Source organism: Helobdella robusta (genome assembly GCF_000326865.2).
Source record: "Helobdella robusta unplaced genomic scaffold HELROscaffold_2, whole genome shotgun sequence".
NCBI lineage: Eukaryota > Metazoa > Annelida > Clitellata > Rhynchobdellida > Glossiphoniidae > Helobdella > Helobdella robusta.
The window spans coordinates 6,001,609-6,025,548 of record NW_008704083.1 but is presented as its reverse complement, the minus strand read 5'-3'; the positions used below and the strand labels follow the sequence as shown (position 1 = coordinate 6,025,548).

Below are 23,940 nucleotides of genomic sequence, written 5' to 3'. Positions count from 1 at the left end.
TCATATTTGAGTAATGTATCATATCAAAAAGATAAATAATGTGTGACAACTTTTACGAAAGTGTCCGTAATTTCAAGGTTTTTGCCATTCATTAAATTTTAACCGTTACAGTTCTCTGTCTACATGTAATATTGTTTGAATGGGGCTCTCAAAAACAAAGCTGTGGCATGTAACCAGTCTATTAACGAGTCATCCGTCAATTTTGTGAAGCATTGAACAAACCAGAGCGTAGTCGTCACGTTAGCTAGGCAAATACAATGGTGACAAGTTTGCAACATGTCAAACGTTTTTTGTACGTATTTTGTATGTTGTACTGATACCATAGATGTGCCCGCTAGCTAATGTATTTAACAGTGCATAAATAATATAATACAACGGTTTATCCTGGTTGGACAGTTGACTTCATTATGTATACTAGATAGTATTCACCACATAGATAAACGTAATAGACTGCTAACATACGTATAGTACATATAATTGCGGATTAAAATTGTTATCCTGATATAGGAACAATTATATTAAACAAAACTGTTATATTAACGGTTTGAACAAAACAGAGTAATTGATTTAAATTCGAGGTTGTTTATTTTCAGGCATATCAAGTCACTTCATCCATATACTGGGAATTTATCATGGATATATATACCAATGATAAATTATATTATATCCATAGAATTCATAGAGATAGAATAATTATTTCAGTTTTGCAAAGTTGAACACCCCATCAGGTCGTCTTTCATGTTGTTATCGTAGATGAAATTTTAATCGACATATTTTTACTCATTATTTGCGATTGATTTTACTCTGAGTCCTCTTACGGAAAGTTGAATCTGAATCGTAAATGGCTTCTCTGCCGAACTGTTTCAAACTTCAGTTGAGGATTCTCTACATTAAAAATTGTCGCTATGCCAGTTTCAAAAAATATGGTAAAGCTAAAACTAGAATACTAAATTCATTTAAATTTTTTAATTATTATTTTAAAATTTAAATTAGAAAAGTTGTGGATTTATGAATTATTATTATTTATTATAATAAAAAATAAATAATAGCTTTAGCTTTCATTAGCAGAAAGCAGAGTATTTGCTAGTTATATGAAATAAAATAAGAGGGTACACTAGACAGAGAAAGTTAGAGATAGAAAGATATACAAAGATATATACAGAGATATATCAGAGGTAGATAGACAAAGATAGACAGACGAACGAACTGATATATGCATAGTTTAGGTTAATAGATGGATAAATGGATTGATTGATGGATGGATGAATGAATGAATGGAATGACAGAAGAATTGGTAGACAAGAGAATGTATAGGCAGATAATTACATAGGTAAGCAAGTAGATATTTAGGTAGCCAAAATAATAAATAGACTTAGATTTAAAAGTTAGAGTACTTAAAGTTTTAAATTAAATTTTATAAATATTATTTCTTAATTAAATTTGCTTATAAAAAGAATTTAAATAGAGTCCATAGTAGATATTTATAATTAACTAAATTTTTTCAATCCAGATCAAGTTTAAATTGTCAACATTTGCTATTTCTTTTTTACTCACATTTTTATTTTACCAGTTGCTTGTATATTACGTTCATAATGATGATCATTCATTTTTAATTTTTTAGGTGGCAGCATTGCTGTAGGCCAAAATTTTTTAACGAGAAATCAAATCAAACCAAGGTTGGCAATATTTCATCTTGTGAACAAGGCTGAGTATTCTGACTCTACTTTTTCGAAGAACCCACCTGGTGGAGTGGGCACGGGAGGAGGAGGAGATGTAGGTGCAGGAAGTGGAGGAGGTAAACAGGGTAAAGGGGGCAGTGATAAGAACTGGATCTGTCCACACTGTGGAGAAATATGTACCCATGTTGATATGTTTGTCTGTCAGTAACTTTCCTTTTCTTCCTTTTTTAATTTTGATGAAATTGAACCTAAACTCCTTATGATATAAATTTGTTTATTATATCTTATTGACTTATATCACACTCAAATGTTGGTAACCATGAACATATTTTTTTAACTGTGCAACTTAGAATGCAATCAACTAAATTAGTTTTCAGTAAATAAAGTCTCTTTCATTTAATTTTGTAAGCCACAAGATTTGTAAAGTGTGACAAATGTAAAAGGTTTTTTGCTGTCATTCAAGAAAGTGAAGCTAAAGTTAAAAAAGAGGAACAAGACATCCATGTTGCTGACAGAAAACTTCCCCCTCACCCTAGAAAAGTATTTAATTTTACTTTTCATGGTCTGTTGCATCACCTATCTTTCATTTTATTTATTCAAATTTCATAAAATAATTCTTGTGACGACAGATCTATGAGTACCTGAACAGATTTGTAGTTGGACAGGAGCATGCCAAGAAGGTCCTGTCAGTAGCTGTTTATAATCATTACAAGCGTATATATCACAACATACCACCATCAACGTCAGCTGCCATTGCAAGTCAAGCACAACAAAGTGGCAGGAAAAATAGTGATCTACCGTCTAACGTTTTTTCCGGTAGAGGTGAATACTGTTTTATACTAGTAAATTTTATGATATAGGAATTAATGTATACTCAATTATTTGATTTTAAATAATTTTACTGTGCTTTCTTTTTACTTTAAAAATGAATATGATCTTTATGACAGCTGATCTATTACAAATAACTGGAATATCCACAAGTGCACCAGCAGCTCCTGGGAGTCAACCATCCCTGGCGTACCCCCCACTCATTCACCACCCTCAACAACAACAACAACAACAGTCACAACCACAAGATGACAACAAACATAACAGTGATGTCCTGGACAATGGAAATTATGAGATCAAATTGGACAAAAGCAACATACTCATGCTTGGTCCCACAGGATCAGGTTGGTCTGGCTCAGTGCTCTGCTATAAATGTTCTTTTGTGATTTATATTTTTACAGAATAATTACAACTTTTTTGCTCATTCTAAGTTTTTGTATTGAGTTTTCATACTGAAAACAATAATTTGTGACAAATTTTACTGTCAAGGAGTTTTTCAACGGTTCCAGTCAAATTTTTTATAAAAATTAGTGAAATTTAACTTTAACCCCAACAAAGCTTTACCTTGGCCACGTTTCTGTTCTTGCTGCTAACAAATAATAAAAATAAATAATCATTGGTTTTTGTAAATTTTTGTATTTTTTAAACTCATAAAACGTTACTTGCATTCAGAACACCTTATATTGCAATATGACAGGTAAGACTTTTATAGCCCAAGTGCTAGCCCGGTGTTTAGATGTTCCATTTGCCATTTGTGACTGCACAACTTTGACACAGGCTGGTTATGTTGGAGAAGATATTGAATCAGTTATTGCCAAGTTATTACAAGATGCAAATTTCGTTGTAGAAAAAGCTCAGCAAGGTAGGTATCAGATAAATTTCTTAGTAGCTTTTATTTATGTAATTATGATTCATCAATTTTTTGCTCGGCAGGAATCGTGTTTTTGGATGAAGTTGATAAGATAGGCAGTGTGCCAGGAATTCATCAGTTGAGAGATGTGGGTGGGGAAGGAGTGCAACAGGTTGGCTCTTCAGATAATTATTTTATTTATTCATCCATTAAATTTTCGTTATAATTATTTATTGATTAATTAATAATAATAATGTCAGAGGCGCCCATCACAATTAAGTCTTATTTTTATAACTGTTTGATTCAATATCTAAAAATTGCCATTTATCACTGTATATTAAGGTTTCCTTTCAGAATAAAATAAACATTGTCATTGTTTATGCTTTCATTAAAATTGGGACATAATTGTTTCTTTAAATTGAAATAATTATCATAAAGTTTATCAATTGTTGAATTTCATATAATGACGTTTGAACTTGTGTTTTTATAGCATCATAAAGATTCATATTAGTGTACAAATCCTTATTAGTTTTCTTTACATTAGCTTGTCTTCATGTGCCAAGTCTAACTTTTTGAAACTGTTACTCAACAAACTTTTGTATAATTCGTTGCTTATTTCTTCTTATTGTTGATCTAATGTAGCACAATAATTATAAAATTTACATGTTTGTTGGTTTAATACAGTAGCAGTTTGTTTATATTTTTGTTCGATTGCCTCTAATGCCATTTGTATGCTTCTTGTGACAGGGGATGTTGAAGTTGCTGGAAGGGACGATTGTCAATGTACCTGAACGTAATTCGCGAAAGTTACGAGGGGATAGTGTTGCAGTTGACACAACGAACATCTTGTTTGTTGCATCTGGAGCTTTCAATGGCATGGATAGAATAATCAGTCGTCGCAAACATGAAAAGGTTTCTGAATCATTCACTTCATATTTTATAAAACTATTTCGTTTTTAGCGCTAAAGAAAAAATAGATAAAACATACACCAAATGTAATTTATTTTTGATAGTTCTTGGGTTTCGACTCCACAAGCGACAACAAGGAAGGTCGCAGAGCAGCAGTGCAAAGAGATTTGAAGTCTTACAGAGAATGTGAAAATACAAAAGATGACCAGGCCGAGAAAGATGCACTGACCAAACAAGTTGAAGCTCGTGATCTTGTTGAGTTTGGTTTGATTCCTGAATTTGTTGGAAGGTTTCCAGTTGTGGTTCCTTTCCACTCCTTGAATGAAACTATGCTCATGCGTATATTAGTTGAACCCAAAAATGCCCTGGTTTCACAGTACAAAATGCTTTTCAATATGGACAAGGCATGTGTCAATTTTAACTTTACTTATTCTTACTACAATGTATGCGTGGGGCAATTGATGGACATAAAACTCAATTTAATAACTATTAACATATTCATCTGACACAGGTCAACCTGGAATTCAAGCAAGATGCACTGGAAGCAATTGCCAAACAAGCAATGGAGAGGAAAACTGGAGCTAGAGGGTTGAGAGCTATCATGGTCTGCTACATTGATTTCTTCCAATTTCATTTTTTATAATAAATGCAGTCGGGAATTTGTGCAGTTTTAAAGATCTCAACATCTTAAAAGATGTTGGTTTATGCGCATTTTAGCATATCGCTCAATGAAAGATAGGATTCTTTCTACTATTTCAGAACTTTGTTAATTTAAAAATAATTCGTGAAATGTTGACAAATTAATAATTTGCTAACAGGAAAATATTTTGTTGGACACAATGTTTGAAGTTCCAGGATCAGATATCATCGAAGTTATCATAACTGAAGATGTCATCAAAAACAACCAGCAACCACTTTATGTGAGAAAAGATTTATCTTCATCATCATCCCAAGCTTCGTTATCGTCTGCAGATTATGATGACTCAACTACAGGGTCCAGCAGTATGGAAGAGAGGCAAAGAAGCACTTTATAAAACTGTTAACCTCACAATTTCTTTACTATTTATCGTTTATTTTATATATCATTCTCTGGCATTTGTACATTAAAACCTAACAAGATAATTGTGTCCGTTGATACGTTTTACAACCTGCCACTCTGATAAAATTTAATGAACACGTTTAGTGAGATAAAATAAAAGTTATCTCAACTTAATGTTTCAACAATCTTAAATATTGATTTTTAAATGCGTTTACGGTCACTAATTTGATTTAAGTTTTTCTTAAACTTTTCAAAGCTTTTAAAGTCATGTTCGAACGTAAGATTTTTATTTATTCTAGGCTGTTGTGAACATATTTCACATCCAATATTTTGAATTCTAGTTGGAATGTTCATTTCTTAATTTCTGCTTAGGTAACAATTGTCAGTATGTGATACTCCATTGGATCTTTTCATTGTATCTTTAATTTGTTAATTGTTTTAATGTAAAGCTATATTCATGCAATACATTTTATAGCAAATACAGCACAGATTTTAAATCATTTGAATACTGCAAACTTTTGGATACCTGAATGTCTTGGGTTGGCTTTCCATCTAATAACGAAAATCTAACAGGTGTACACTGTACACCACGTACAACAGAATTAGAAATTCTTGAATTATGCCATTAAACAAGAATTGCTATGTCATATTTCATGAATCAAAATCTTGTTTGGAAGTTTCACATTTCAAGAAAATGAAAATTTCCCAAGTTTATAAATAACAGGAATAAATGAACAAACGCGATAAAACTTCCAAATCAGTCACTTTATTATACAAACATTGAAGTAATATATACAGTACACTTGTTTTATTGATAAAATTTGTCCTATCACAACGCTAAATATGCGTTTATCTGTGTTCCATTTTTGGCTTTGGTGGCTTGAAGACTCCCTTCGGCTTTTTGCCTGATTGCTTCCAACCTCTCCAACTATCGATTCGTTGTGTTCTACTTTCCTGATTTCATTTAATTTAGACAATTTTATTTTAAATTTAGTGGCACAGTAACATCAGCAATAAAAAGCCAATTACGCAAATGAAAATTTCTAAGAACCTCGTAATTTTTGTTCCACTCAGCTTTCAGCTTCTTTTGTTCTGCTTCTTCATGCTCTTCCTGCGCTTTTCTTTTTCTTTAAAAAAGCGTCGGTTATAATTGTTTAATGTAAATGAATAACTGAATAAATAAAGGAGTAAATATATATTCTCCCATCACCTACTTTAAAAAGCAAATAGTTACAAATGGGTAGTAATGTATAAATAACATCGCACTAAACAGATGTATGGAATCAGAGAAGATTAAATGAGAGGTTAAATATTTCGATTTGTTTTGTTCTCATTAACATTCACAAATTAAATTACAAATTTTTTGAAAAAATTCAACAGGCACAAACGATGGAGACATATTTACTTTTCATGAGCATCTTTCATTTCTCTTTCCTGGCGCAAACGTTCCAAGTCAGCAAACAATTTACATGTCTGTACATATACTGAGTGCTTGTACTGTGTTGAAATATAATCCGTAAATATTAAAGAGGTTAGAAATCAATTATGCATGCACGCCACCAAAAATCGTGAGTTAATTTATTTACTAAGATAAAAACCATAATTAAGTCATAAAAATTGTGAAATATGAAAAAGAATTTCTTTCCTCATTGTCACTAACTTTTTCAGGATCATCCTCTGGGACATCCACAGGTTTTCCATCTTTTTTCAATTGCTTCTTGCGATTTTTAACCTAAAAGAGTGAAGGATAGTTTAGAGTGTTGAATGTGGACAAATGAAAAAATTTTGTGGAAACTACCTCTTCATCAACTCTGTTCTTGGCCTCATCAACAATCTCTTTGCATCTTTTGAATCCTTCCTCATTCTCGAGAGTTTTGTAGGCTTTATTAACAGCTGTTCAATAAAATAACTGAAGAACATTAGAGGTATCAATGTTTCATTTGATTTTAAAATTATTTATCTTATAAATTTTCTCAAACCAACCAAATTAAGCATGTCTCTGAAAACCGTTTTGTTGAATACACTGAAATGGAAATGAAAAAAACAAAAATAAGAGCCCTTATTGAGGGCTTGCCTAGAAAATGTTCTATTAAAATTGGGCAAGTCATTAAATGTTTATTTTGTAATTAGCTCTGTCAATTTTTTAGATAAATAATATTTTGAAATGTTATTTCACTCGTAATGTCACATCAAAAAATGAATATACACTTAATTTTGTTCCTGCAACTGAATTTAGTAGATAACAAATCTTTCAATAAATAAAAATTTAAAATTTACTTGTGCTCAGTTTTTAACATTCTCATTTATCATCATTCAAACCCAATTTAAATAAGCCGACTTAGATTTTAAAATGAAAAACAGTTTATTCCAAAAAATAATCAACCTTCAAATGATTTTTGAGCTCTTTCCAAATCTTCCAAATTTTTGTCAGGATGCACCAAAATCGACATCTGAAAAAAGATTTTAATTGATATATGGAAAAAATAAATTAGAAAAACTTTGTTTAAAAAAATTCACAAACCCTTCTATATTTCTGTTTAATTTCGTTTAATGGAGTTTCTGGATCAACTTGTAATACCTTTTAATATAAAACAATTTATAATATAAAACAAAAATAAGTAAATTTGCTAGTTTGAGAACATCAAATTAAATAACAACAAATACAAGAATAACCTCAAAAGGATTGAGATTAAAATATGTTGCTCCTGGTCTTGTTAAACGATCAATTTGTTGTTTTGAGGTCAGAACTGAATCGCGTTTCTCAATTTCTTTTACCTAAGCAGTTATAAATTATGAAGATCAATGTGTTTTCAGGTGAAAATATTATTTTATGTACTTATAGCAATTATTTTTTTTTTATAAATTATTCATCACATTACAACTACATTCAATATTTGAAAAAATCATGTTAGTTGGTTAGCGGTCATTAACTTTTTTTTATATTCTATAATGCAGCTCTGTCAGAGGCAGTTATTTTAACTTTTAAGCTATACTTATTATTATACTTTTGTGCTACAAAGGCTGTACTATATAGTATATACACACACGACGCACATACACATCCTGTATGTACAGGTACATGCAAGCACTGCATAACAAAACACACATAATATAATGGTTCTCGAGTTTTGGACAGACAGTATTCAAACCATGCCATTGTGTAATTGGTTAGTAGTACAAGACATGAAACTTCTACCAACATACCAATGATCAATTAGCTTATTAATTAATCAAAAAACATAACCAAATGATTTTAAAATAAAAAAATAAAATAGTAATTACTTTAAAAATTAATTAATAAATTTTATAAAGTTGAATCTGAGAGAACTTTTTAATTTACTAAATTGCTTAATTTTAATTCTGAAAACAAAACATTAGTTTACTTTACAATGTAAAGTTTACATTTACACTTATTACTATTTAGTGAATAAATACTTTTAAATAGTAACAAAATAAATAAATTGTATCTAATTTTTCAAACTTTAAGTTTAGCTAATTAATTAGTCACTTATAAAATTAATTAAAAACAAAATTAAATATAAATTCTGAGTTAATTATTAATTAACTGTTGAGTGCTCTGTTGGTGTTGTGATGTTGAAAATGAACAATCAAAAAAATTATTAAAATGATTAGCGCCAGACCAACCTCTGAATAAAATTCATTAAAGAGAGTGTCATCCTGTTCGTCAGTTGACGGCAAATTAGCGGACGAAGCATTCGTGTTTTCGACCGAGTCAGCCATAATTTGTTAGCGCGTGGACGATGTTATTTACAACGATCCCTCGTCTTAATATATGTATAAATTACGGTTACAACAACAACAACAACACAAAGTACATAGAAAATGTATTACGGTTTTACCATATATATATATCCATGGTCTTACCATTAGTAAAATATAACATTTATTTTATTGGTGAATTATAATTGTAAAAAATTGTTTTTTCAGTATTTTAAATAAAACTATTAAATGAACATCCCTCATAAAAATTGAATAAGTTAATACAAATTTAATAAATAATTATAAAATTGCACATACGTGTAGTTTGACCTGAATTTGCATTTAACGCGTTTGAATTTTAAAAAGTTTTCGTCTCATACGGTTCGATGGATTTCTTTTCCAAGCACAAATATTCGAACCTCAACACTACTGATACGGATGTAGTAGATAGCGACGGGGAGGATGGATTGTCATTTAATAAAAAGGTTCTATTTCAAAATTTTTGTTTCCATCAAATCGAAAATTTGTTCTCGGCATAAGCACGTTTTCCATAGTCGCCTATTATTACTGAATTATGTTTGCAATTCTTCCCTGTTCTATATCTTATAAATATATAGTGCCGGGTCAGGTTGCTCTTTTAGATTAGTCGGTGAAGTAGTGTAATGATTAAAGGCGTCTTATGAGCTGGTTAAATTTAAAATGGAATAAAGGACCCTGCCTATTGTACACGGGGTATGAGAATCGTTGATTTTCGGGAATTAATTATTAGGTAGGTGTGTGTTTCGTTGATACCTCCAGGTTGATACCAATAATAATAATCATTCAGAAAAAATTATTCAACTACCTGCACCACACCTATATTATAACTTCACCTTAAAATATATATAGAAAATATAATAAAATTACTTCAAAATATTGAATATTTATTGTTTTGTTACTATACTATTCGCTACCTCTATCGGTAATTACAACAACATTATTTCTCAGAATTTATCAAAAATAAAATAGACATTTTTTGTGTTTTTTGAATGATTAAGTCAGCTAACCCCAGCTCTTTTTCTTTTGGATTAAAGTCAGTGGCTAGCTGTAACCGCCATCCTAGGGTTAAAATATTTGAATTTCATAGCTATAAGCACTAAAAATATCCCAAACGTTTTTACGTTGCCTCAGATTAGTTCAATGTGCAATGAACTGTCAATAGCTTCAGATGATAATACTGATATTGATGAAAATTTGGAAAGTAATTGCAGAACTGAAAACGACACAAACTTCACCTACTATATTGGGGATTATCGTTTAATGTCTTTCGTAGAATTATGGAATCTTGACAAAGTGAGAATGATTTAAATATTAGGTTGATGCAAAAATAATGTCGGGTTTGCGTTGCCTACTTTTTCGACACGAAGTTTTTAATTTAATTAACCCATTACCATTTTATCAAACACCTCAACAACTTTTTCTGGGAACTCTGCTACAAAACCGAAAACGCCTTAAAAAAACGTCTTACAGTTTGTCGTTTAAAGAATTGCAAATTGTTATACTACAGTACCAATAAACTTAGTTCTGGTTGGCAGATGAGCGTAGATTGCAATGGTTTTTAGTTCGATTGAATATCTGGAATAGAATCCAAATTATCGACGGTACGAAACCGACGCAGGGGCGTCTCTAGGGGGGTGCGGGGGGTGCGGACCGCACCGGGTGACAAGGGGTGACACCAAAATATCACTGAATATGTTTTTATGTCCCTCCATGAAATTATTCTTAGCATTAATTCAGCCTAACCCGCCCAGCGCCCAGAAATGTATTATGAATAAAATTTCTTTCGTTTAAATCATCCATTTTTGTATTCCACGTTTATACCATTTGACGTCCGAACTATTAAGCGCCGCGCACATTTAACTTGTCTAGCATAACGTACAACAGTGTTTGTTTTGCCCACCTACTACGCGCGTGTTTTAGTCAAGTTTAAGAGAATAATCTATAATTTACTTAAAGTAAAAAATTATTTAATTTTTAATCAATTTAATGATATAAGACAACAATTCAAAGTAATTTCACAAAAGTTGATCCGTAAGTACAAATATAATTTGTTTTATTAGCATTTAAATAATTTTAAAATTTTTACATTTAATTTAACCAACCAAATTTCAAATAATTTCATTTTATTTATTTATATTTATATATTTATTGTTGAAGGATATTATATCATGCCACGTGGAGGTGGAGTTCATACAACAAAAAGGCTAAGCGGATGTCAACAAAGAAAGCCGAAATAAAGAAAGATGAAATACTATCTACATTGCGCAGATCTATGATGCAATATATAAAGGGATCAGATGAGGCCCAGAGTTCTTCCAAAGACACAGTTCCTCAACCACAAAATGATGAGACTAATTTATCTGATGCTGGTATGCAGTCAGCAGAGGAAAACATTAATATAGAAGAAAATAGAGCAGGACAAGATAAAGAAATAGATGAATTTGTAGCAGAAGAGTGGACTGATAATAGTGACTCTAAATATGATACTGAAAATGAACTTACGGGGAAAAATTGGAATGTTTTGGATGATGCTTCTTATTGGAATATACCAATTCCAGATCAATTGCGCGTTCAAATCATCAAAAGAGGAAGTGCATATCTCCAGAACAAAGATGGGCCTTTCAGGATGTTGACGAGGCAAGATCTAAAAGCTAAAGGTGATGTTCGCCAGCTATCTAAAGAGTGGTTTTATATGGTGATGCCAAATGGTGAGAAGATGTTGCGAACATGGATGGTTTATTCTCCCGTCAGTGAGAAATTATATTGTTTTTGCTGGCGACTCTTTGCCGTTAATGCTACAGACACAACATCCAAATTTGTGACTGGATTTCAGACATGGTGGAAAATGAGCCCGAAAGTGCCTAATCATGAGACATCCGATGCTCACTTGCATTGCTTTGAAAAATGGAAAACCTTGGAGGTGAGACTTAAAATGCACAAAACAATTGATGCAGAAAATATTGCTTTGATAGACATAGAGAAGAAAAAGTGGAGAGACATCTTGCATAGGCTGCTCAATATTACATTGTTTCTCGCCAAGCAAAATCTGGCTTTTCGGGGCCACAATGAAGAAGAATCTTCATTAAATAAAGGAAACTTTCTTGAAATGGTTGAGATGCTTTCTAAATATGACTCAGTGCTAAAAGAGCACCTATTAAGATTAAAGCAAAGCACACATAAAACTAAAGCATCAGCATCTTATCTTGCACCAAATACTCAGAATGAGTTTATTCATGTCCTAGCAAATCATGTGAAGGAGAAGCTTATCATGGATATAAAATCTGCCCGGTATTTTGGTATCATGTTTGATAGCACACCTGACGCATCACACAATGACCAAATGTCTGAAATTATCAGATATGTGAAAATTCATAATAGAAAAGTTGAAGTAAGAGAAGTGTTTCTGGGGAAAATCTAGACACTAGAGGTACAGCCCGAGGTCTTTTACCTGCTATCTGCAATTTCACTTTTCTGTGCTATCTCTTCTTTTGGTGTGATGTACTTGAAGAAGTAAATCTAACGCAGCTGTACCTTCAGAATAAGGGCTTAAGTCTTGACAAGGTGGTGACAAAGCTAGAGACACTAAGACTTTTTATGTATGAGAAGCGCAATCATCCTGTGGAGCAGGCAATTGAACAGGCACTTATAAAATCAGACCAATATGGAATTTCAGTAGAGAGCAGACCCAGGTTCAAGAAGAGGATGGCAGGCGAGCGCGAGAAGACGAGAGATGCTGGACTTACTCTGCAGGAAGAAAACAAGAGAGCGATGTATGAGTGTATTGATCGTTTCCATTCTGAACTCCAGATTAGATCAAGAGCCATCAAGGAAGTAGCAGCCATGTTTGAGGTTGTTCAAGCCAAGAGTTTGATATCTGCTACTGAAGAAGAGTTATTGGTAAACATTCCAAAATTGACCACATTCTATGATGAGTTATCAGAAATAGAGCTTTTATTAGAAATACCAAGACTGAGAAGATATCTGAAGGCAGCAAAGATTGATCTTGAAGAAGCCAAAGACTGGTCAGTACTTGACATTTTGAAATTCATAGTTGAATGGGACTTCCTAGAATCTCTCCCATATCTCTCAGTGAGCCTACAATTATTTCTTACAATCTGTGTGTCTGTGGCTTCATGTGAGAGGAGTTTTTCAAAGCTAAAGAGTATAAAGAACTATTTGCGATCTACTATGGGACAGTCTAGGCTTTCTGATCTTGCAATATTATCAATTGAAAGAGATTTGGCAAAAGAAGTTGATTTTGATGAAGTAATTAACAAGTTTGCATCTTTAAAGGCGAGGAAAGGGAAGTTCTGATTTAGTTGAGATTTAATGTGACATAAAATTTAATGTAAAAATAACAATTAAAAAAGTGACATATTTTCTATTTAGTTTTATTTCTAAAATCTTTGATAGATCACAATTTTTTTAAAGAATAAAAAAATCGACCTTGAATTATTTTTTCTTCTATTGTCGTTGTAAATTTATTTATAAATTATGCTAAGAATGCTGTATGTCTATGGGGTGTCATGAGAGGGGTGACACCATGAGTTACCGCACCGGGTGACACCAACCCTAGTGACGCCACTGAACCGACGTTAATTTTGCACCAACCTAATAAAAACCACTCCTACGGAGAACAAATTATTTGTAATAAATATACCATTTAAAAGTTCATTTCAGCTAGAAAGATGATAAATGTGGAAGCTGAAGAGAATAAATGTGTTCTGAAAATAAAAACTAAATCTCCGTTAACAATAGAAATTATTGAAAAAGAAATTTATATTTTGAAAACAATTTCCAAAGCTGGTAAAACAAGCTTCATAGTAAATATTCTAGACTGTTTCCAGACACCAGTTAGTTATAAGCTTGTTTCGATAAATGTGAAAATAATCTTTGTTTGAAAAATACTTCATAATTTAATTGATCATAAAAAGATCTATTCTTATTATATTTTAATTTATTCATTTAGAATCTTTTAAATAAAATTGCATGCTCCATTTAAAACTTTCTCTGGAACAATTTTTCAGGGACATGGAGTAATTGTAATGGAAAACGTGAACTGCATTAGTTTGCAGAGACATCTGTTCTGGGATGAATATTTCGATGAATATCGTGCTATGTTTTACACTGCAAGCATTATGATGGCCTTACACCATCTGCATGCTCTAAAAATAACTCATGGGTTAATGTTATATGCGTTTCTCTGTTGTAATAAACTGTTTCATTTTATTCTAAAAAATATCAAAGGTTAATACGAATGAGTGTGAAGAATGTTAAAAGTTCGCAAAGAAACTTTACAAGAGCTTTTATAACAAGGCTTTTATAACGTAGATAGGTATGCTCGAATTGTGTTAAATATTTCCTATCAATTGTAATTGCTGATAACACACGAGCAACTTATGCATTTTTTATAGGAAGAGAATTTATGATAAAAATATTTTAGTCTTTAACTTGATGTCATTAGCATGGCAATCGTAAGTGTGACAAATATTTATCGAAAAAAATCTATAGTAAAATTCGTCCAAATTAAACTTAGATGAATAATTAATTTATCAATTGATTTATAGCAATTTAAAGCTGCAGTCGGTGGTTCTTAACAGTGATGGTTATCCTAAATTGATGGATTTTTCGTATAGTCAAATGGTGAATGAGGACAATTGTTTCGATTGTTTTGCAAATGATTTCGTGCAGCTGGGCAGATGTCTTTTTGAGATGCTAACGGGAGATGTTAGTGCATGTACCAATAATAAATTTTTTTATTACATTTTTTAATTAGTACATGTCTACAATTTTAATGGATTTTAATTTTGCAAATTTGATGTGATGGTTATTCTAACTTTGAAAAGTTTGTACGCCGTTTTGCAAGATTATTGTGGTTTGAGTTGTGTTGTTTATTTTTAAATCTTGACAAAGTTTTGTTCAGTTGAGAAAAAAGGCAGATCAGTAAATTTGATATTACAGCAGCATAAAAAATGCCCAAATGTATTAAATGCCAAGATAAATCGATTATGTCACTTATGTAAAATTTAGTTTCATGTTTAAGATATTTAATTTTGACATGATAAGTTTTATTGATACAAAACACATGGGACAATGAAGTGATCTCAAGACTAAAGGCGAAAGCGTTAGTGGAAATAAGTTGCATTAACAGCTAGCATAAATAAACTAAACCGTGTAACGATACTGAACATGTTAATGTAGGAAAAAGAAATTATATAATTTTACCAGTCCGTATTTAACTTAATACCTGTTGAATTTAAATTTACTGATTCAACAAATATAGCACTAAAACTAAATAACGAACTGAAAAATAATACGAAAAGAATCAATTAGTGTAATGAAGTAGGCTGTTGTCATTTAGTGCTTGCAGAACTTACAGAAAACTTACAGAACATCTGAACTTACAGAAATCTTGAGGAAGCTGAGTTGTATTTCATACTTTTCATTTTTCCGTCTGTTGAAATAGTTTAACTTCTGTAAATTCTTCTCAGTTTATTACCAGTTCTGTCACTTATTATTATCCAACAGAAATTAATAATGATACCGCTGAAGGGCAGAGATCAATATCTTACGAAAAATTCACAAGCGTGTGTCGAATTTCTCAAAGAGGTATAGTTTAATTTTCTATTTTCATTAGGAAAGCAATTCAAATTTTGGGCTTCATTGAATTTATTTGTCAATAAAAAAAGATGATGTTAAAAATTTTGATTGGTGAACGATAAATAATTCACATACGCATTTATATATGTGTAGTGTGTTAATTCGGTAGTATTATTAAATTAGTTCAATGTGCAGTAACATTTATGTTTCTGTGCAGTTGAAATATTTTCAATTTTTGCGAAAGCAAATTAAATGAAATCATTAATCATAATAAAACGATCTCTTTTATAGTTTTAATCTCTTCAATTCATCACGATCGTGTTATAACTCCTACGCAGTTGTATGTACATGTAGGATGTGTATTGTTTATGTTTTCACATTGAAGTTGTTTTTTAATGTTTTATGGAAGGTCACCTCGTCAGTTCAGCTGAAGGATAAACTAATAAACACTAACAACTCATCGAACAATGATCTGGCAGCCGGTTTTCTAACTCATGATTTCTTTAAAGTAAGATGGAACATTTACATCTTGATCTAACTTATTAAAACCACAAATTTTATTAACTTGAAACTCTACTAACTTTCAGCTAATCAAATGGTCAAATTTGTTAGATAAAATTATGCCAGCTCCTGAGTTCAGTCCGATCGAAGTAATATTGTTTTCAAATATTCTAACTAGATTACATTCGAAAATTTTGTTCAGATCAAAAAATCCAAGAAGTTAAGCAATGTGTGGTCAGAAATTAAATGCGCTGAAGAGAATACCAAACTAATAGATGACATGGATTTTCAGGAATTAAAAGTTCTCAACTGTTGGAAACACAAAATTGTTTGAAAATTTAAATACATTTCTGACATTTTAGGATATAAAAATGTCGAGCTTTTGAAGTCGTATGAAAATCTGTACAAAAAATTAATTTCTCAAAATTATTTAAATAACTAATACATACAAATAATGATTGCACAGTTCGAATTGTTAGGCCCGTCAAAATTGTGCAGATACCCACCATATATATATATAACGAAAAAATAAGTGTATCCTATTGTACTATATATATATATATATACGTGTGTGTGTGTGTGTGTGTGTACAACTATATATGCAATGCACAAGTTCAGGTAGTGACTTTTATTCTTTCTCTGGACTCGCAGATGCCAGGCAATCCCCAACCTGACGATGATGCAGTTGTCGAAGTCCTCTTCCTACTTTCCATCAATCTGGGAAGAGTGTTCGCCGCACGAACATCATCACTTAACAGATCTCCGGTTGAGAATGAGAAGCTGTTGGCGGGAAATGGTTTTTAAATATTGTCGGTAAATGATTTTACGTTAAGGTCCATCGTTAACGCTTACTTGTAATGACTTTTATCTTGAGGAGAAAACATCTTCGATGCTGAATATGAGGGTGGAATGTTTGAGCTTGATTTTTCTGCAGTATAAAATTTCTTAACTTGATTTCTTTTCATTTTGCTTTTCACTCCGTCATATGCTTCGCCAGTCATCAATGTTTTTATCATCATATCGAATTCCCCCGTTTCTTAAATGAAATTTATGAGTTGATGAATTCATCTTAGTGCATATAGTTTTACGAAAATAAAAAGTCTTACCCGTTTGCGTTCCATCTGTTAAACTAGATTTTCTTCTTTGCTTCTCTGCTTTCAGCTGTCAAAAGCAACGTTTTAATAATTAAAAAGCTAGAGATTTGGCGCAAGAAAGCTGATATGATTAAAATAATTTTGCGCTGAAGATATGATGAAATTGTTTTTTCCTAATCGTTCACAGTGGGTAAGAAACGTGCAGGAATGTTTCTGCTAATAAATGACGCAAATAAGTATTTTATTTACTCACTTCCGCTTCTCTTAGTGCTCGTTTTTCCTCTTCTTCTTTCAATTTTTTGAGTGCCAGATTTTCGTTCCTGGCCTCGTCCATGTTATCAAGGAAGAGGTCAAAATGTTTGAAGAATTCTTCTGGCTGTATGTTCAGTTCTTCTCCATATATTTTTAGAACCGTTTGGTACTATCATAAAAAAATGCAAGCAGGTTTGTAATTTTAAATAATTTTTTCATTATTCAAATATTAATTTGTAATATATATAACTATGGTAAAAAAACAACGTACTTGATTTTTCATTTCCCGCAACTGGTCAGCTAATGTGAACAATCTGCAGGATGATACACTGAGAAACTCGTTCATGACTTGACAGAACACTGATTGACCAATCAACCGTTTCTCTTGTTGATACTTAGTCTCCTGCCGCCATGTTGTTTGCAAATTATCATAAACAATACTGAATTGGTATGAAGTTGATTAGTTTATTAACAGTTACCAACAATTTCAACGTCTGTCAAACCATTCTTCAAACTGTTTATTTCTGATTCCAGTTCTGGCAATCTGTAAAATTAAAAAAACCGTTATAAACCAATTGATTGAGTGAACTTTAAACAGTATTTAAAGCTCTTACACTACTTTGGAAGCATTTTTTACGTCTGACATTTCGTTTCTTAAGTCTTTGATGTCAGGAAACTAACAATTGAAAGTTAACGTAGCAAAAAATCTCACAAGAAAATATTGGCATCAGTTTAATGTTAAACTTATATTGTGTACGAATTAAAAAGTGATAAGATATTTAACCTTCGAATCCATAATTTCCACAAGGTAATGAAGTAAAGATGTTTTTTTATTGACACTCGATTTTGTATCCATAATTTTTGTAAGACTGGAAAGCTTGAATCCATAAGCATTGCCTCTCTGGCCTTTGTTCAAAAAATTTCCAAGTGCTAAAATTATTTCTAATACCGTCATCAACGATGAGCTGTTCGTTACTTCGTGGCAGGCAGAGGATACAGCTGAAAAACGTACATTCATTAATCTACTTTTTGTTGGTTTATCATTGTAATTGTGTTTTTGTTGGATTTAGTTTTGAAATTTATTTCAAAAACGCAAAAAAACGAGATAATTTTCAAGATAGTCATTCGAACTATTAATTTCATGCAACTGTTTTTGTCAGTTTTGCAAGAGTTCAAGCGCAAAATGTAGCGAAATTCAAACCTGTGACTCTAGGGACGACATCATTAATTCTTTCATTATATTTCTTCTTATAATAAAGACATTTCAACAATGATTCGTAGTGATCAACTCTGAAAATTATTAACAATTATTGCCTATTAAATGCTGTTGACTGAAAAAATTAAATGCTTTTACGATCACTTGTGTGTTTTTTAAAAATGATGTTCAATACATACTGGCTTATTTCAAGTAAAAATCTGTCCGCTTTAGCCATGTTGTCTATTTCTTTCGCTTGCTCATTTAACATTTGAGTTTCTTCGGTTGTTGGTGTGAATTTTAAAAGCTGTTGTTCAATTATTACGTTAAATTATAACATAAAACTACAGTGATAAAGTTCTACAATGGTAACATTATTATAAATAATATAATGATTAGATCAAACTCGTTGTAACAATATAAGAACAAGCTTATTTTGATCTCGCTTGTTATTTTTTAAATTCAAACAAATAAAATCAATTGAAACTTTCTCTTGTAGTTCACCTGCTCGCACATATCCTTTGTCAGCTCGTTGTTGGGATCAACGTTTCTAACGGCCTGAATCAAATCGTAGTTGCTCATCTTCAACTTGCTCAACATGATTGTACAGTTTTGAGATCTTCGGCCATCTATGAGGCTCAGTATCTTCGCCGATCTGTTCAACGCGCCTTTGTTCTCTCCGTCCATGTTCTGGTCCTGCTTGTGATATGCTGTGAAATTCTTTTCAAGTTCATCCAGGTCGAGTTGGCAATATATCTGTTGTTCACCATGTATCGATATTTCAATGCATTTTGTAGTTATGAAAAACTAAAAACAAAAAGCTGATGTAAATTGACATAGTTGACAAAAATTCGTGAATAGAATAGACTAAACGCTAAAAACGATCTTCTATAAACCTTAGAATCGTCAAGCTTTTCCCAGATTGTTCCGGAAATTTTTCCTTCTGGAATTTTGGTCCAGTTGAAACACTTCATCGGTTGAGTTGGTTGCGGGCAGTTTTTGGTTGGCTTTGTAGAAAGCCCGATAAATGATGGTGGTGGAGGCGGTGGAGGTATGCTACAATCCGGTGGTGATAGTGGGAGTGGTGGTGATAGTGGGAGTGGTGGTGGTGGTGGCATGGGGCATTCTGGAGGAAGTTCTGGGAGTGATGGAATCAAATCAGGTGAGTTAATCGGAACAGCGTTAGGCGTCGTTGGCGTATTGCTGAAATGATTGTTCGAATCTTGGTTGCTGGGAACGTTGTCATTTTCAAATTTTTTAAATGAACTTAACTTCAACTGTTCAATTTGAATTAATAAATCTGAAATAGTTTGTTTATATTCAGATGCATCTTTTTCCAGCTTGATCTTCATTTGGTTCAAAGTTTCTAAAAGCATATCCTATAAAAAATTCAATTTAGCATGTAACGTATAGAAAATATGTCTAATGGTTAATCATATCATTGTTATAACAGTAGATTATTGTAACCGTTAATTTATGTAATTAACACGACGGCAAAATTAGCTGATGCAGAAAAACATAAATAACTAAAACCTCTATTCTTGGCTTATTAAAAATGTACAGAATTTATATGCTTGCTAAACTTTCGTAAAATTTCTTAATGTAAAAAACCGGTATCTTTGGAGGGTGAATTTACTTTTTCTTCCGATTTGGTTTCGCATTCTTTTTCTTTCTTTTCCAGTAGAGCTTTCAGATCCATCGTTTTCTTTTGGGCATCCACCAGTCGTTTTTGGGTTTCTTTCACTGACTCTTCCTGAATCATTCTGTTAACACATGATATATTATTATTTATTTAATTTCAAATTACTATTTGGAAATAGTTTGTTACGTTATTTTATACCTACATTTTCTGTCACAAAATGCCACTATTCATCCAACTCTTTAACTTTGTTACGAGTTTAATCGCCTTCTCCTCAAAATATTTTTCTAGATTATAAAGAATATCCATAAAAATAAACGTATCAGCGGCAGAACAACGATTAAGCATTATTTTAACATATATAGTTTTCTCTAATGTTTTTTAAATATATTGCTCTCAATTTATAAGATTTTATATTTATCAATTTATATCGCAATTTTTAGCGCAAAATCTTTTTAATAAAAAATATTATTTCGGATAAATAGTTAAATTATAATTTCTTAATTAAAGTTGCTATGATTAACGGAACGGTTTGTACCAGCCAGAAACTTACCAACTCACACTTTCTAACTCAAGAAACTTTTCAAACTCGTTGAACTCCTTTTCTGTTTAATTAAAATTTACTTGGAGATGATGGATTTCACGCTGTCCCCAAGCAATCCGACAGTGGCCGCAGTGTCTCCATCTTTTGACTGGATAGAAATTTCCTGGACTATGTTGTCAATGAGTTTCCACTGATGACATGTGCTTGTAGATTTATCTGCAATTGTTTGTTCATGTTCATGCTGTAGGATTTCAGAATATCCAACTTTGATCATGAGTTGTATAAAGTATAATTCACGAGACTTACTCTGGATTAAGAGCAAATGATATAAGATAGACAGAATGTTCGTGTAGATAGGAGATACGATGTACTTTTGCTTTAACGCTTCAAACATCGACGATACACTTTTGCTATCAAATCTTGTCTATCCAAAATTTATTTGTTTTTTAATAAATAGTTAAATATTTTTAAAATGTATTTTGTATTAGGAATGCGTAATTTGCGCTAGTTTCTCAATTCTTATTAACAATATGGAAGGAGAAATTGTACAGTTATGAATCTTTCGACAATCACAAACCTTTGAAGAAGAGAGAGTTACGAATTCTTTTTCATCTTTATTTCTTATAAGCTCGAAAAAATCGATATGCCTGTTCAAAAAATGAATAAAAGTATAATTATTAAACTTTCAGAAGATGTTTACATTGAATAAATTTTATAAATTAATAAAATTAATTTATTAATTAATTATTAATAATTAATTTAAATTAAATTTTATTCGTGATGTTAACTTACTTATTAATAATATTGTTCCCATACAATTTTAGCTTGTCGAAAATGCTTTCAATTCCCAGCATTAAAAACTCGTATCTGAGGTGCAGTCTGAATTCTATGCTCTTCTGAGTTAGGTAAGGTAATAACTATAATAATAATAATAATAGGTAATATTATCGCAATAATAAATAAAACGTGGAAAAGTGGAATGGTTAAGTAAAAAGTGGATTGATTATTCAAAAGTGGATAGATTCTTTACTTCTCCAGGCCCATAATTTATTAAAGAGTTGATGAAAGCGATGATGGCTGTTTTCAACTCAATGCATGACTTGTAATCATCGGCGTAGTTGGATTCAACGTCCAAATCGTATAACAGTCTCTGGCGCATGAAGTGAAACGATTTGTATCAATTCATTGTATTAATATCGGGTACAAGTTTTTAAATCAATAACAATGTTATGGTCTGAAATTTTTTAGATTTGAAACACACCTGAAATCTTGTTCTGTCTTTGACCGTGGTCTGAGCGTAAGTCATGGCATGTATGACTTTTTTGTGACCGCCAGGAACCATGCAGAGAGCACTCAAGATGCTGATGCACAACGTTCGTGATCGCACATTTTTGTTTTCGGATGGAAAAGATTTTAAAGCCATCACGTTTACAGCGTCTGAGTGCATTAGTACTGCTTTTCGACCTTCCTGTGTGTTACAAATTTGATATAATTGGGCTGCACCACAATGGTTTTGTGGTAAAGATGTCTGGTATTTCCGTTGCAATGACTGAATTCGAAAACAAATGTGTCTGATGCGTTCATTCATGCTTATTATATACACCGTGTGTTTGATGCTTTCAGACGCTTCCACGACGCTTTAAAAATGATATTATAGAATGACATCAATAGCATAAACTGGTTTAACATAGCTCAAACTTTGAGTTGGGTCAAATACATTTTACCAATAAAGTTATTTAAAATATTGTTTACAAAGTCAAACATGCTAACCTGACAATTCATTATATTTTTTAGACATCCGATAACAACTTCGTTGATTCGATCATGAGAATATTTGCTAGTGGTAACTTTAAAGTAATTGATCAGAGCGTCGAAACCTTTCGCATTGAAAAACTGTTCGACGGAGCTGACTCTTGTTGTTCTTAGGAGAAATCTCAACCTCTCTAACGTTTCTGTCTGGTTTTTCAGTGGAACTTCACAGAAGGGCTTGCAGAAATAAGAAAAAAAATTATCAATCAATCATTCTATCAATCAATTCAATCAATTCAATTAATCAATCAATTAGTAGGTCGGTCGGTCGGTCGGTCGGTCGGTCGGTCGGTCGGTCGGTCGGTCAGTCAGTCAGTCAGTTAGTCAGCCAGCCAATCAGTCAGTCAGTCAATCATTCAATTAATCAATTAAATTTATACAGCCTAATTTCAAAATTTTTTATTTTAAGAAAAAATTAAACCGACATAATATATTATAATAACTAATTTTATTTTTTAGATCTGTGAAGAGTAATTTTGTTATTGTTACACAGGAAAGTTCGTTTAAATAATATTTATTGGAGAGTAAAATGTGATCAGTACCTGAGAGAAAAACTTCATCTTGCATATGTAGTTCGTTGGCTCGTCTCTCGACTATCAATTTAAAAAAAGATTATTAATTTAATGGTTTTTATGGAGTGATTATTAATTTATGAACATAGCAAGCTGTATTTTTTTTACAATGTTACAATGAATAATTCGATATGCTAAGTAATGTACTCTTATTATTATTCTTATTAAGTAATGGGTTCTTCAAATTATGTTTGGTAACAAAACAATCAGCACAGCAGGAAACGATTTAATTACAATTCTACAATAAACGAATTTTGTTAACTACTTCAGCTGGTTCTATGAACAATTTTTATTCTATCGCATAAAACACTATACAAAAATATTATCTCACACTCTGCTATTAACTATTTGAATGCTGTTAATTTGTTTAAATGTTTCACGTAATAAAAAATAAAGTTGAGTTTTAGCTCAAATTTAAATATGCAGTTATTGTTCATGTACTTTGTTTGCACTCGTAGTTGAAATTGTTTAATGTTCATTTGTTCATTGTGGCAAGCAGGCAATTTGGAAAACAATCTCCTAATTTTTTTATGTGATCACTCTGTTTTGTTTGGCGATTTCGTGCTAAATATCATTCAATCACATTTTGAACCCTATGTAAAAGTACTTTTAAATGCAACTAAATCATGTAAATTGCCGAAAATGCAGCACATTTATATATATTTCTTAA

General features: G+C 31.7%; 4 protein-coding genes across 4 annotated transcripts; 2 read left to right on the top strand and 2 right to left on the bottom strand.

The window, feature by feature from the left end:
* Positions 1–767: 767 nt before the first annotated feature.
* Positions 768–5,783, top strand: HELRODRAFT_94029 (hypothetical protein). The gene is made up of 11 exons (XM_009017475.1): positions 768–926; positions 1,622–1,879; positions 2,089–2,219; positions 2,309–2,501; positions 2,627–2,851; positions 3,205–3,369; positions 3,441–3,529; positions 4,105–4,269; positions 4,371–4,676; positions 4,778–4,870; positions 5,085–5,783. The coding sequence occupies exons 1-11, from the start codon at positions 842–844 to the stop codon at positions 5,298–5,300; spliced, it is 1,926 nt and encodes a 641-aa protein (XP_009015723.1). The 5' UTR covers positions 768–841; the 3' UTR covers positions 5,301–5,783.
* A 371-nt stretch (positions 5,784–6,154) lies between these two features.
* On the bottom strand, positions 6,155–9,046 carry HELRODRAFT_160521 (hypothetical protein; the record flags this gene model as incomplete). Its single annotated transcript, XM_009017474.1, has 9 exons — positions 6,155–6,259; positions 6,357–6,432; positions 6,711–6,802; positions 6,966–7,037; positions 7,104–7,198; positions 7,689–7,755; positions 7,827–7,883; positions 7,979–8,080; positions 8,951–9,046. The coding sequence occupies 9 exons, from the start codon at positions 9,044–9,046 to the stop codon at positions 6,155–6,157; spliced, it is 762 nt and encodes a 253-aa protein (XP_009015722.1).
* A 4,706-nt stretch (positions 9,047–13,752) lies between these two features.
* Positions 13,753–16,499, top strand: HELRODRAFT_160520 (hypothetical protein; the record flags this gene model as incomplete). The annotated part of the gene is made up of 7 exons (XM_009017473.1): positions 13,753–13,917; positions 14,092–14,252; positions 14,632–14,791; positions 15,593–15,673; positions 16,074–16,172; positions 16,252–16,314; positions 16,368–16,499. 7 exons carry the CDS (start codon positions 13,753–13,755, stop codon positions 16,497–16,499), a joined length of 861 nt encoding a protein of 286 aa, XP_009015721.1.
* A 514-nt stretch (positions 16,500–17,013) lies between these two features.
* On the bottom strand, positions 17,014–22,791 carry HELRODRAFT_64096 (hypothetical protein; the record flags this gene model as incomplete). Its single annotated transcript, XM_009017472.1, has 19 exons — positions 17,014–17,201; positions 17,272–17,326; positions 17,513–17,680; positions 17,783–17,914; positions 17,995–18,055; positions 18,126–18,187; positions 18,296–18,510; positions 18,713–18,801; positions 18,907–19,013; positions 19,211–19,462; positions 19,603–20,085; positions 20,343–20,469; positions 20,970–21,105; positions 21,187–21,313; positions 21,467–21,536; positions 21,682–21,785; positions 21,920–22,037; positions 22,149–22,357; positions 22,660–22,791. Coding segments are annotated over 19 exons (2,835 nt in total), but the record flags the coding sequence as incomplete, so codon positions are not given.
* Between the last annotated feature and the right edge of the window lie 1,149 nt (positions 22,792–23,940).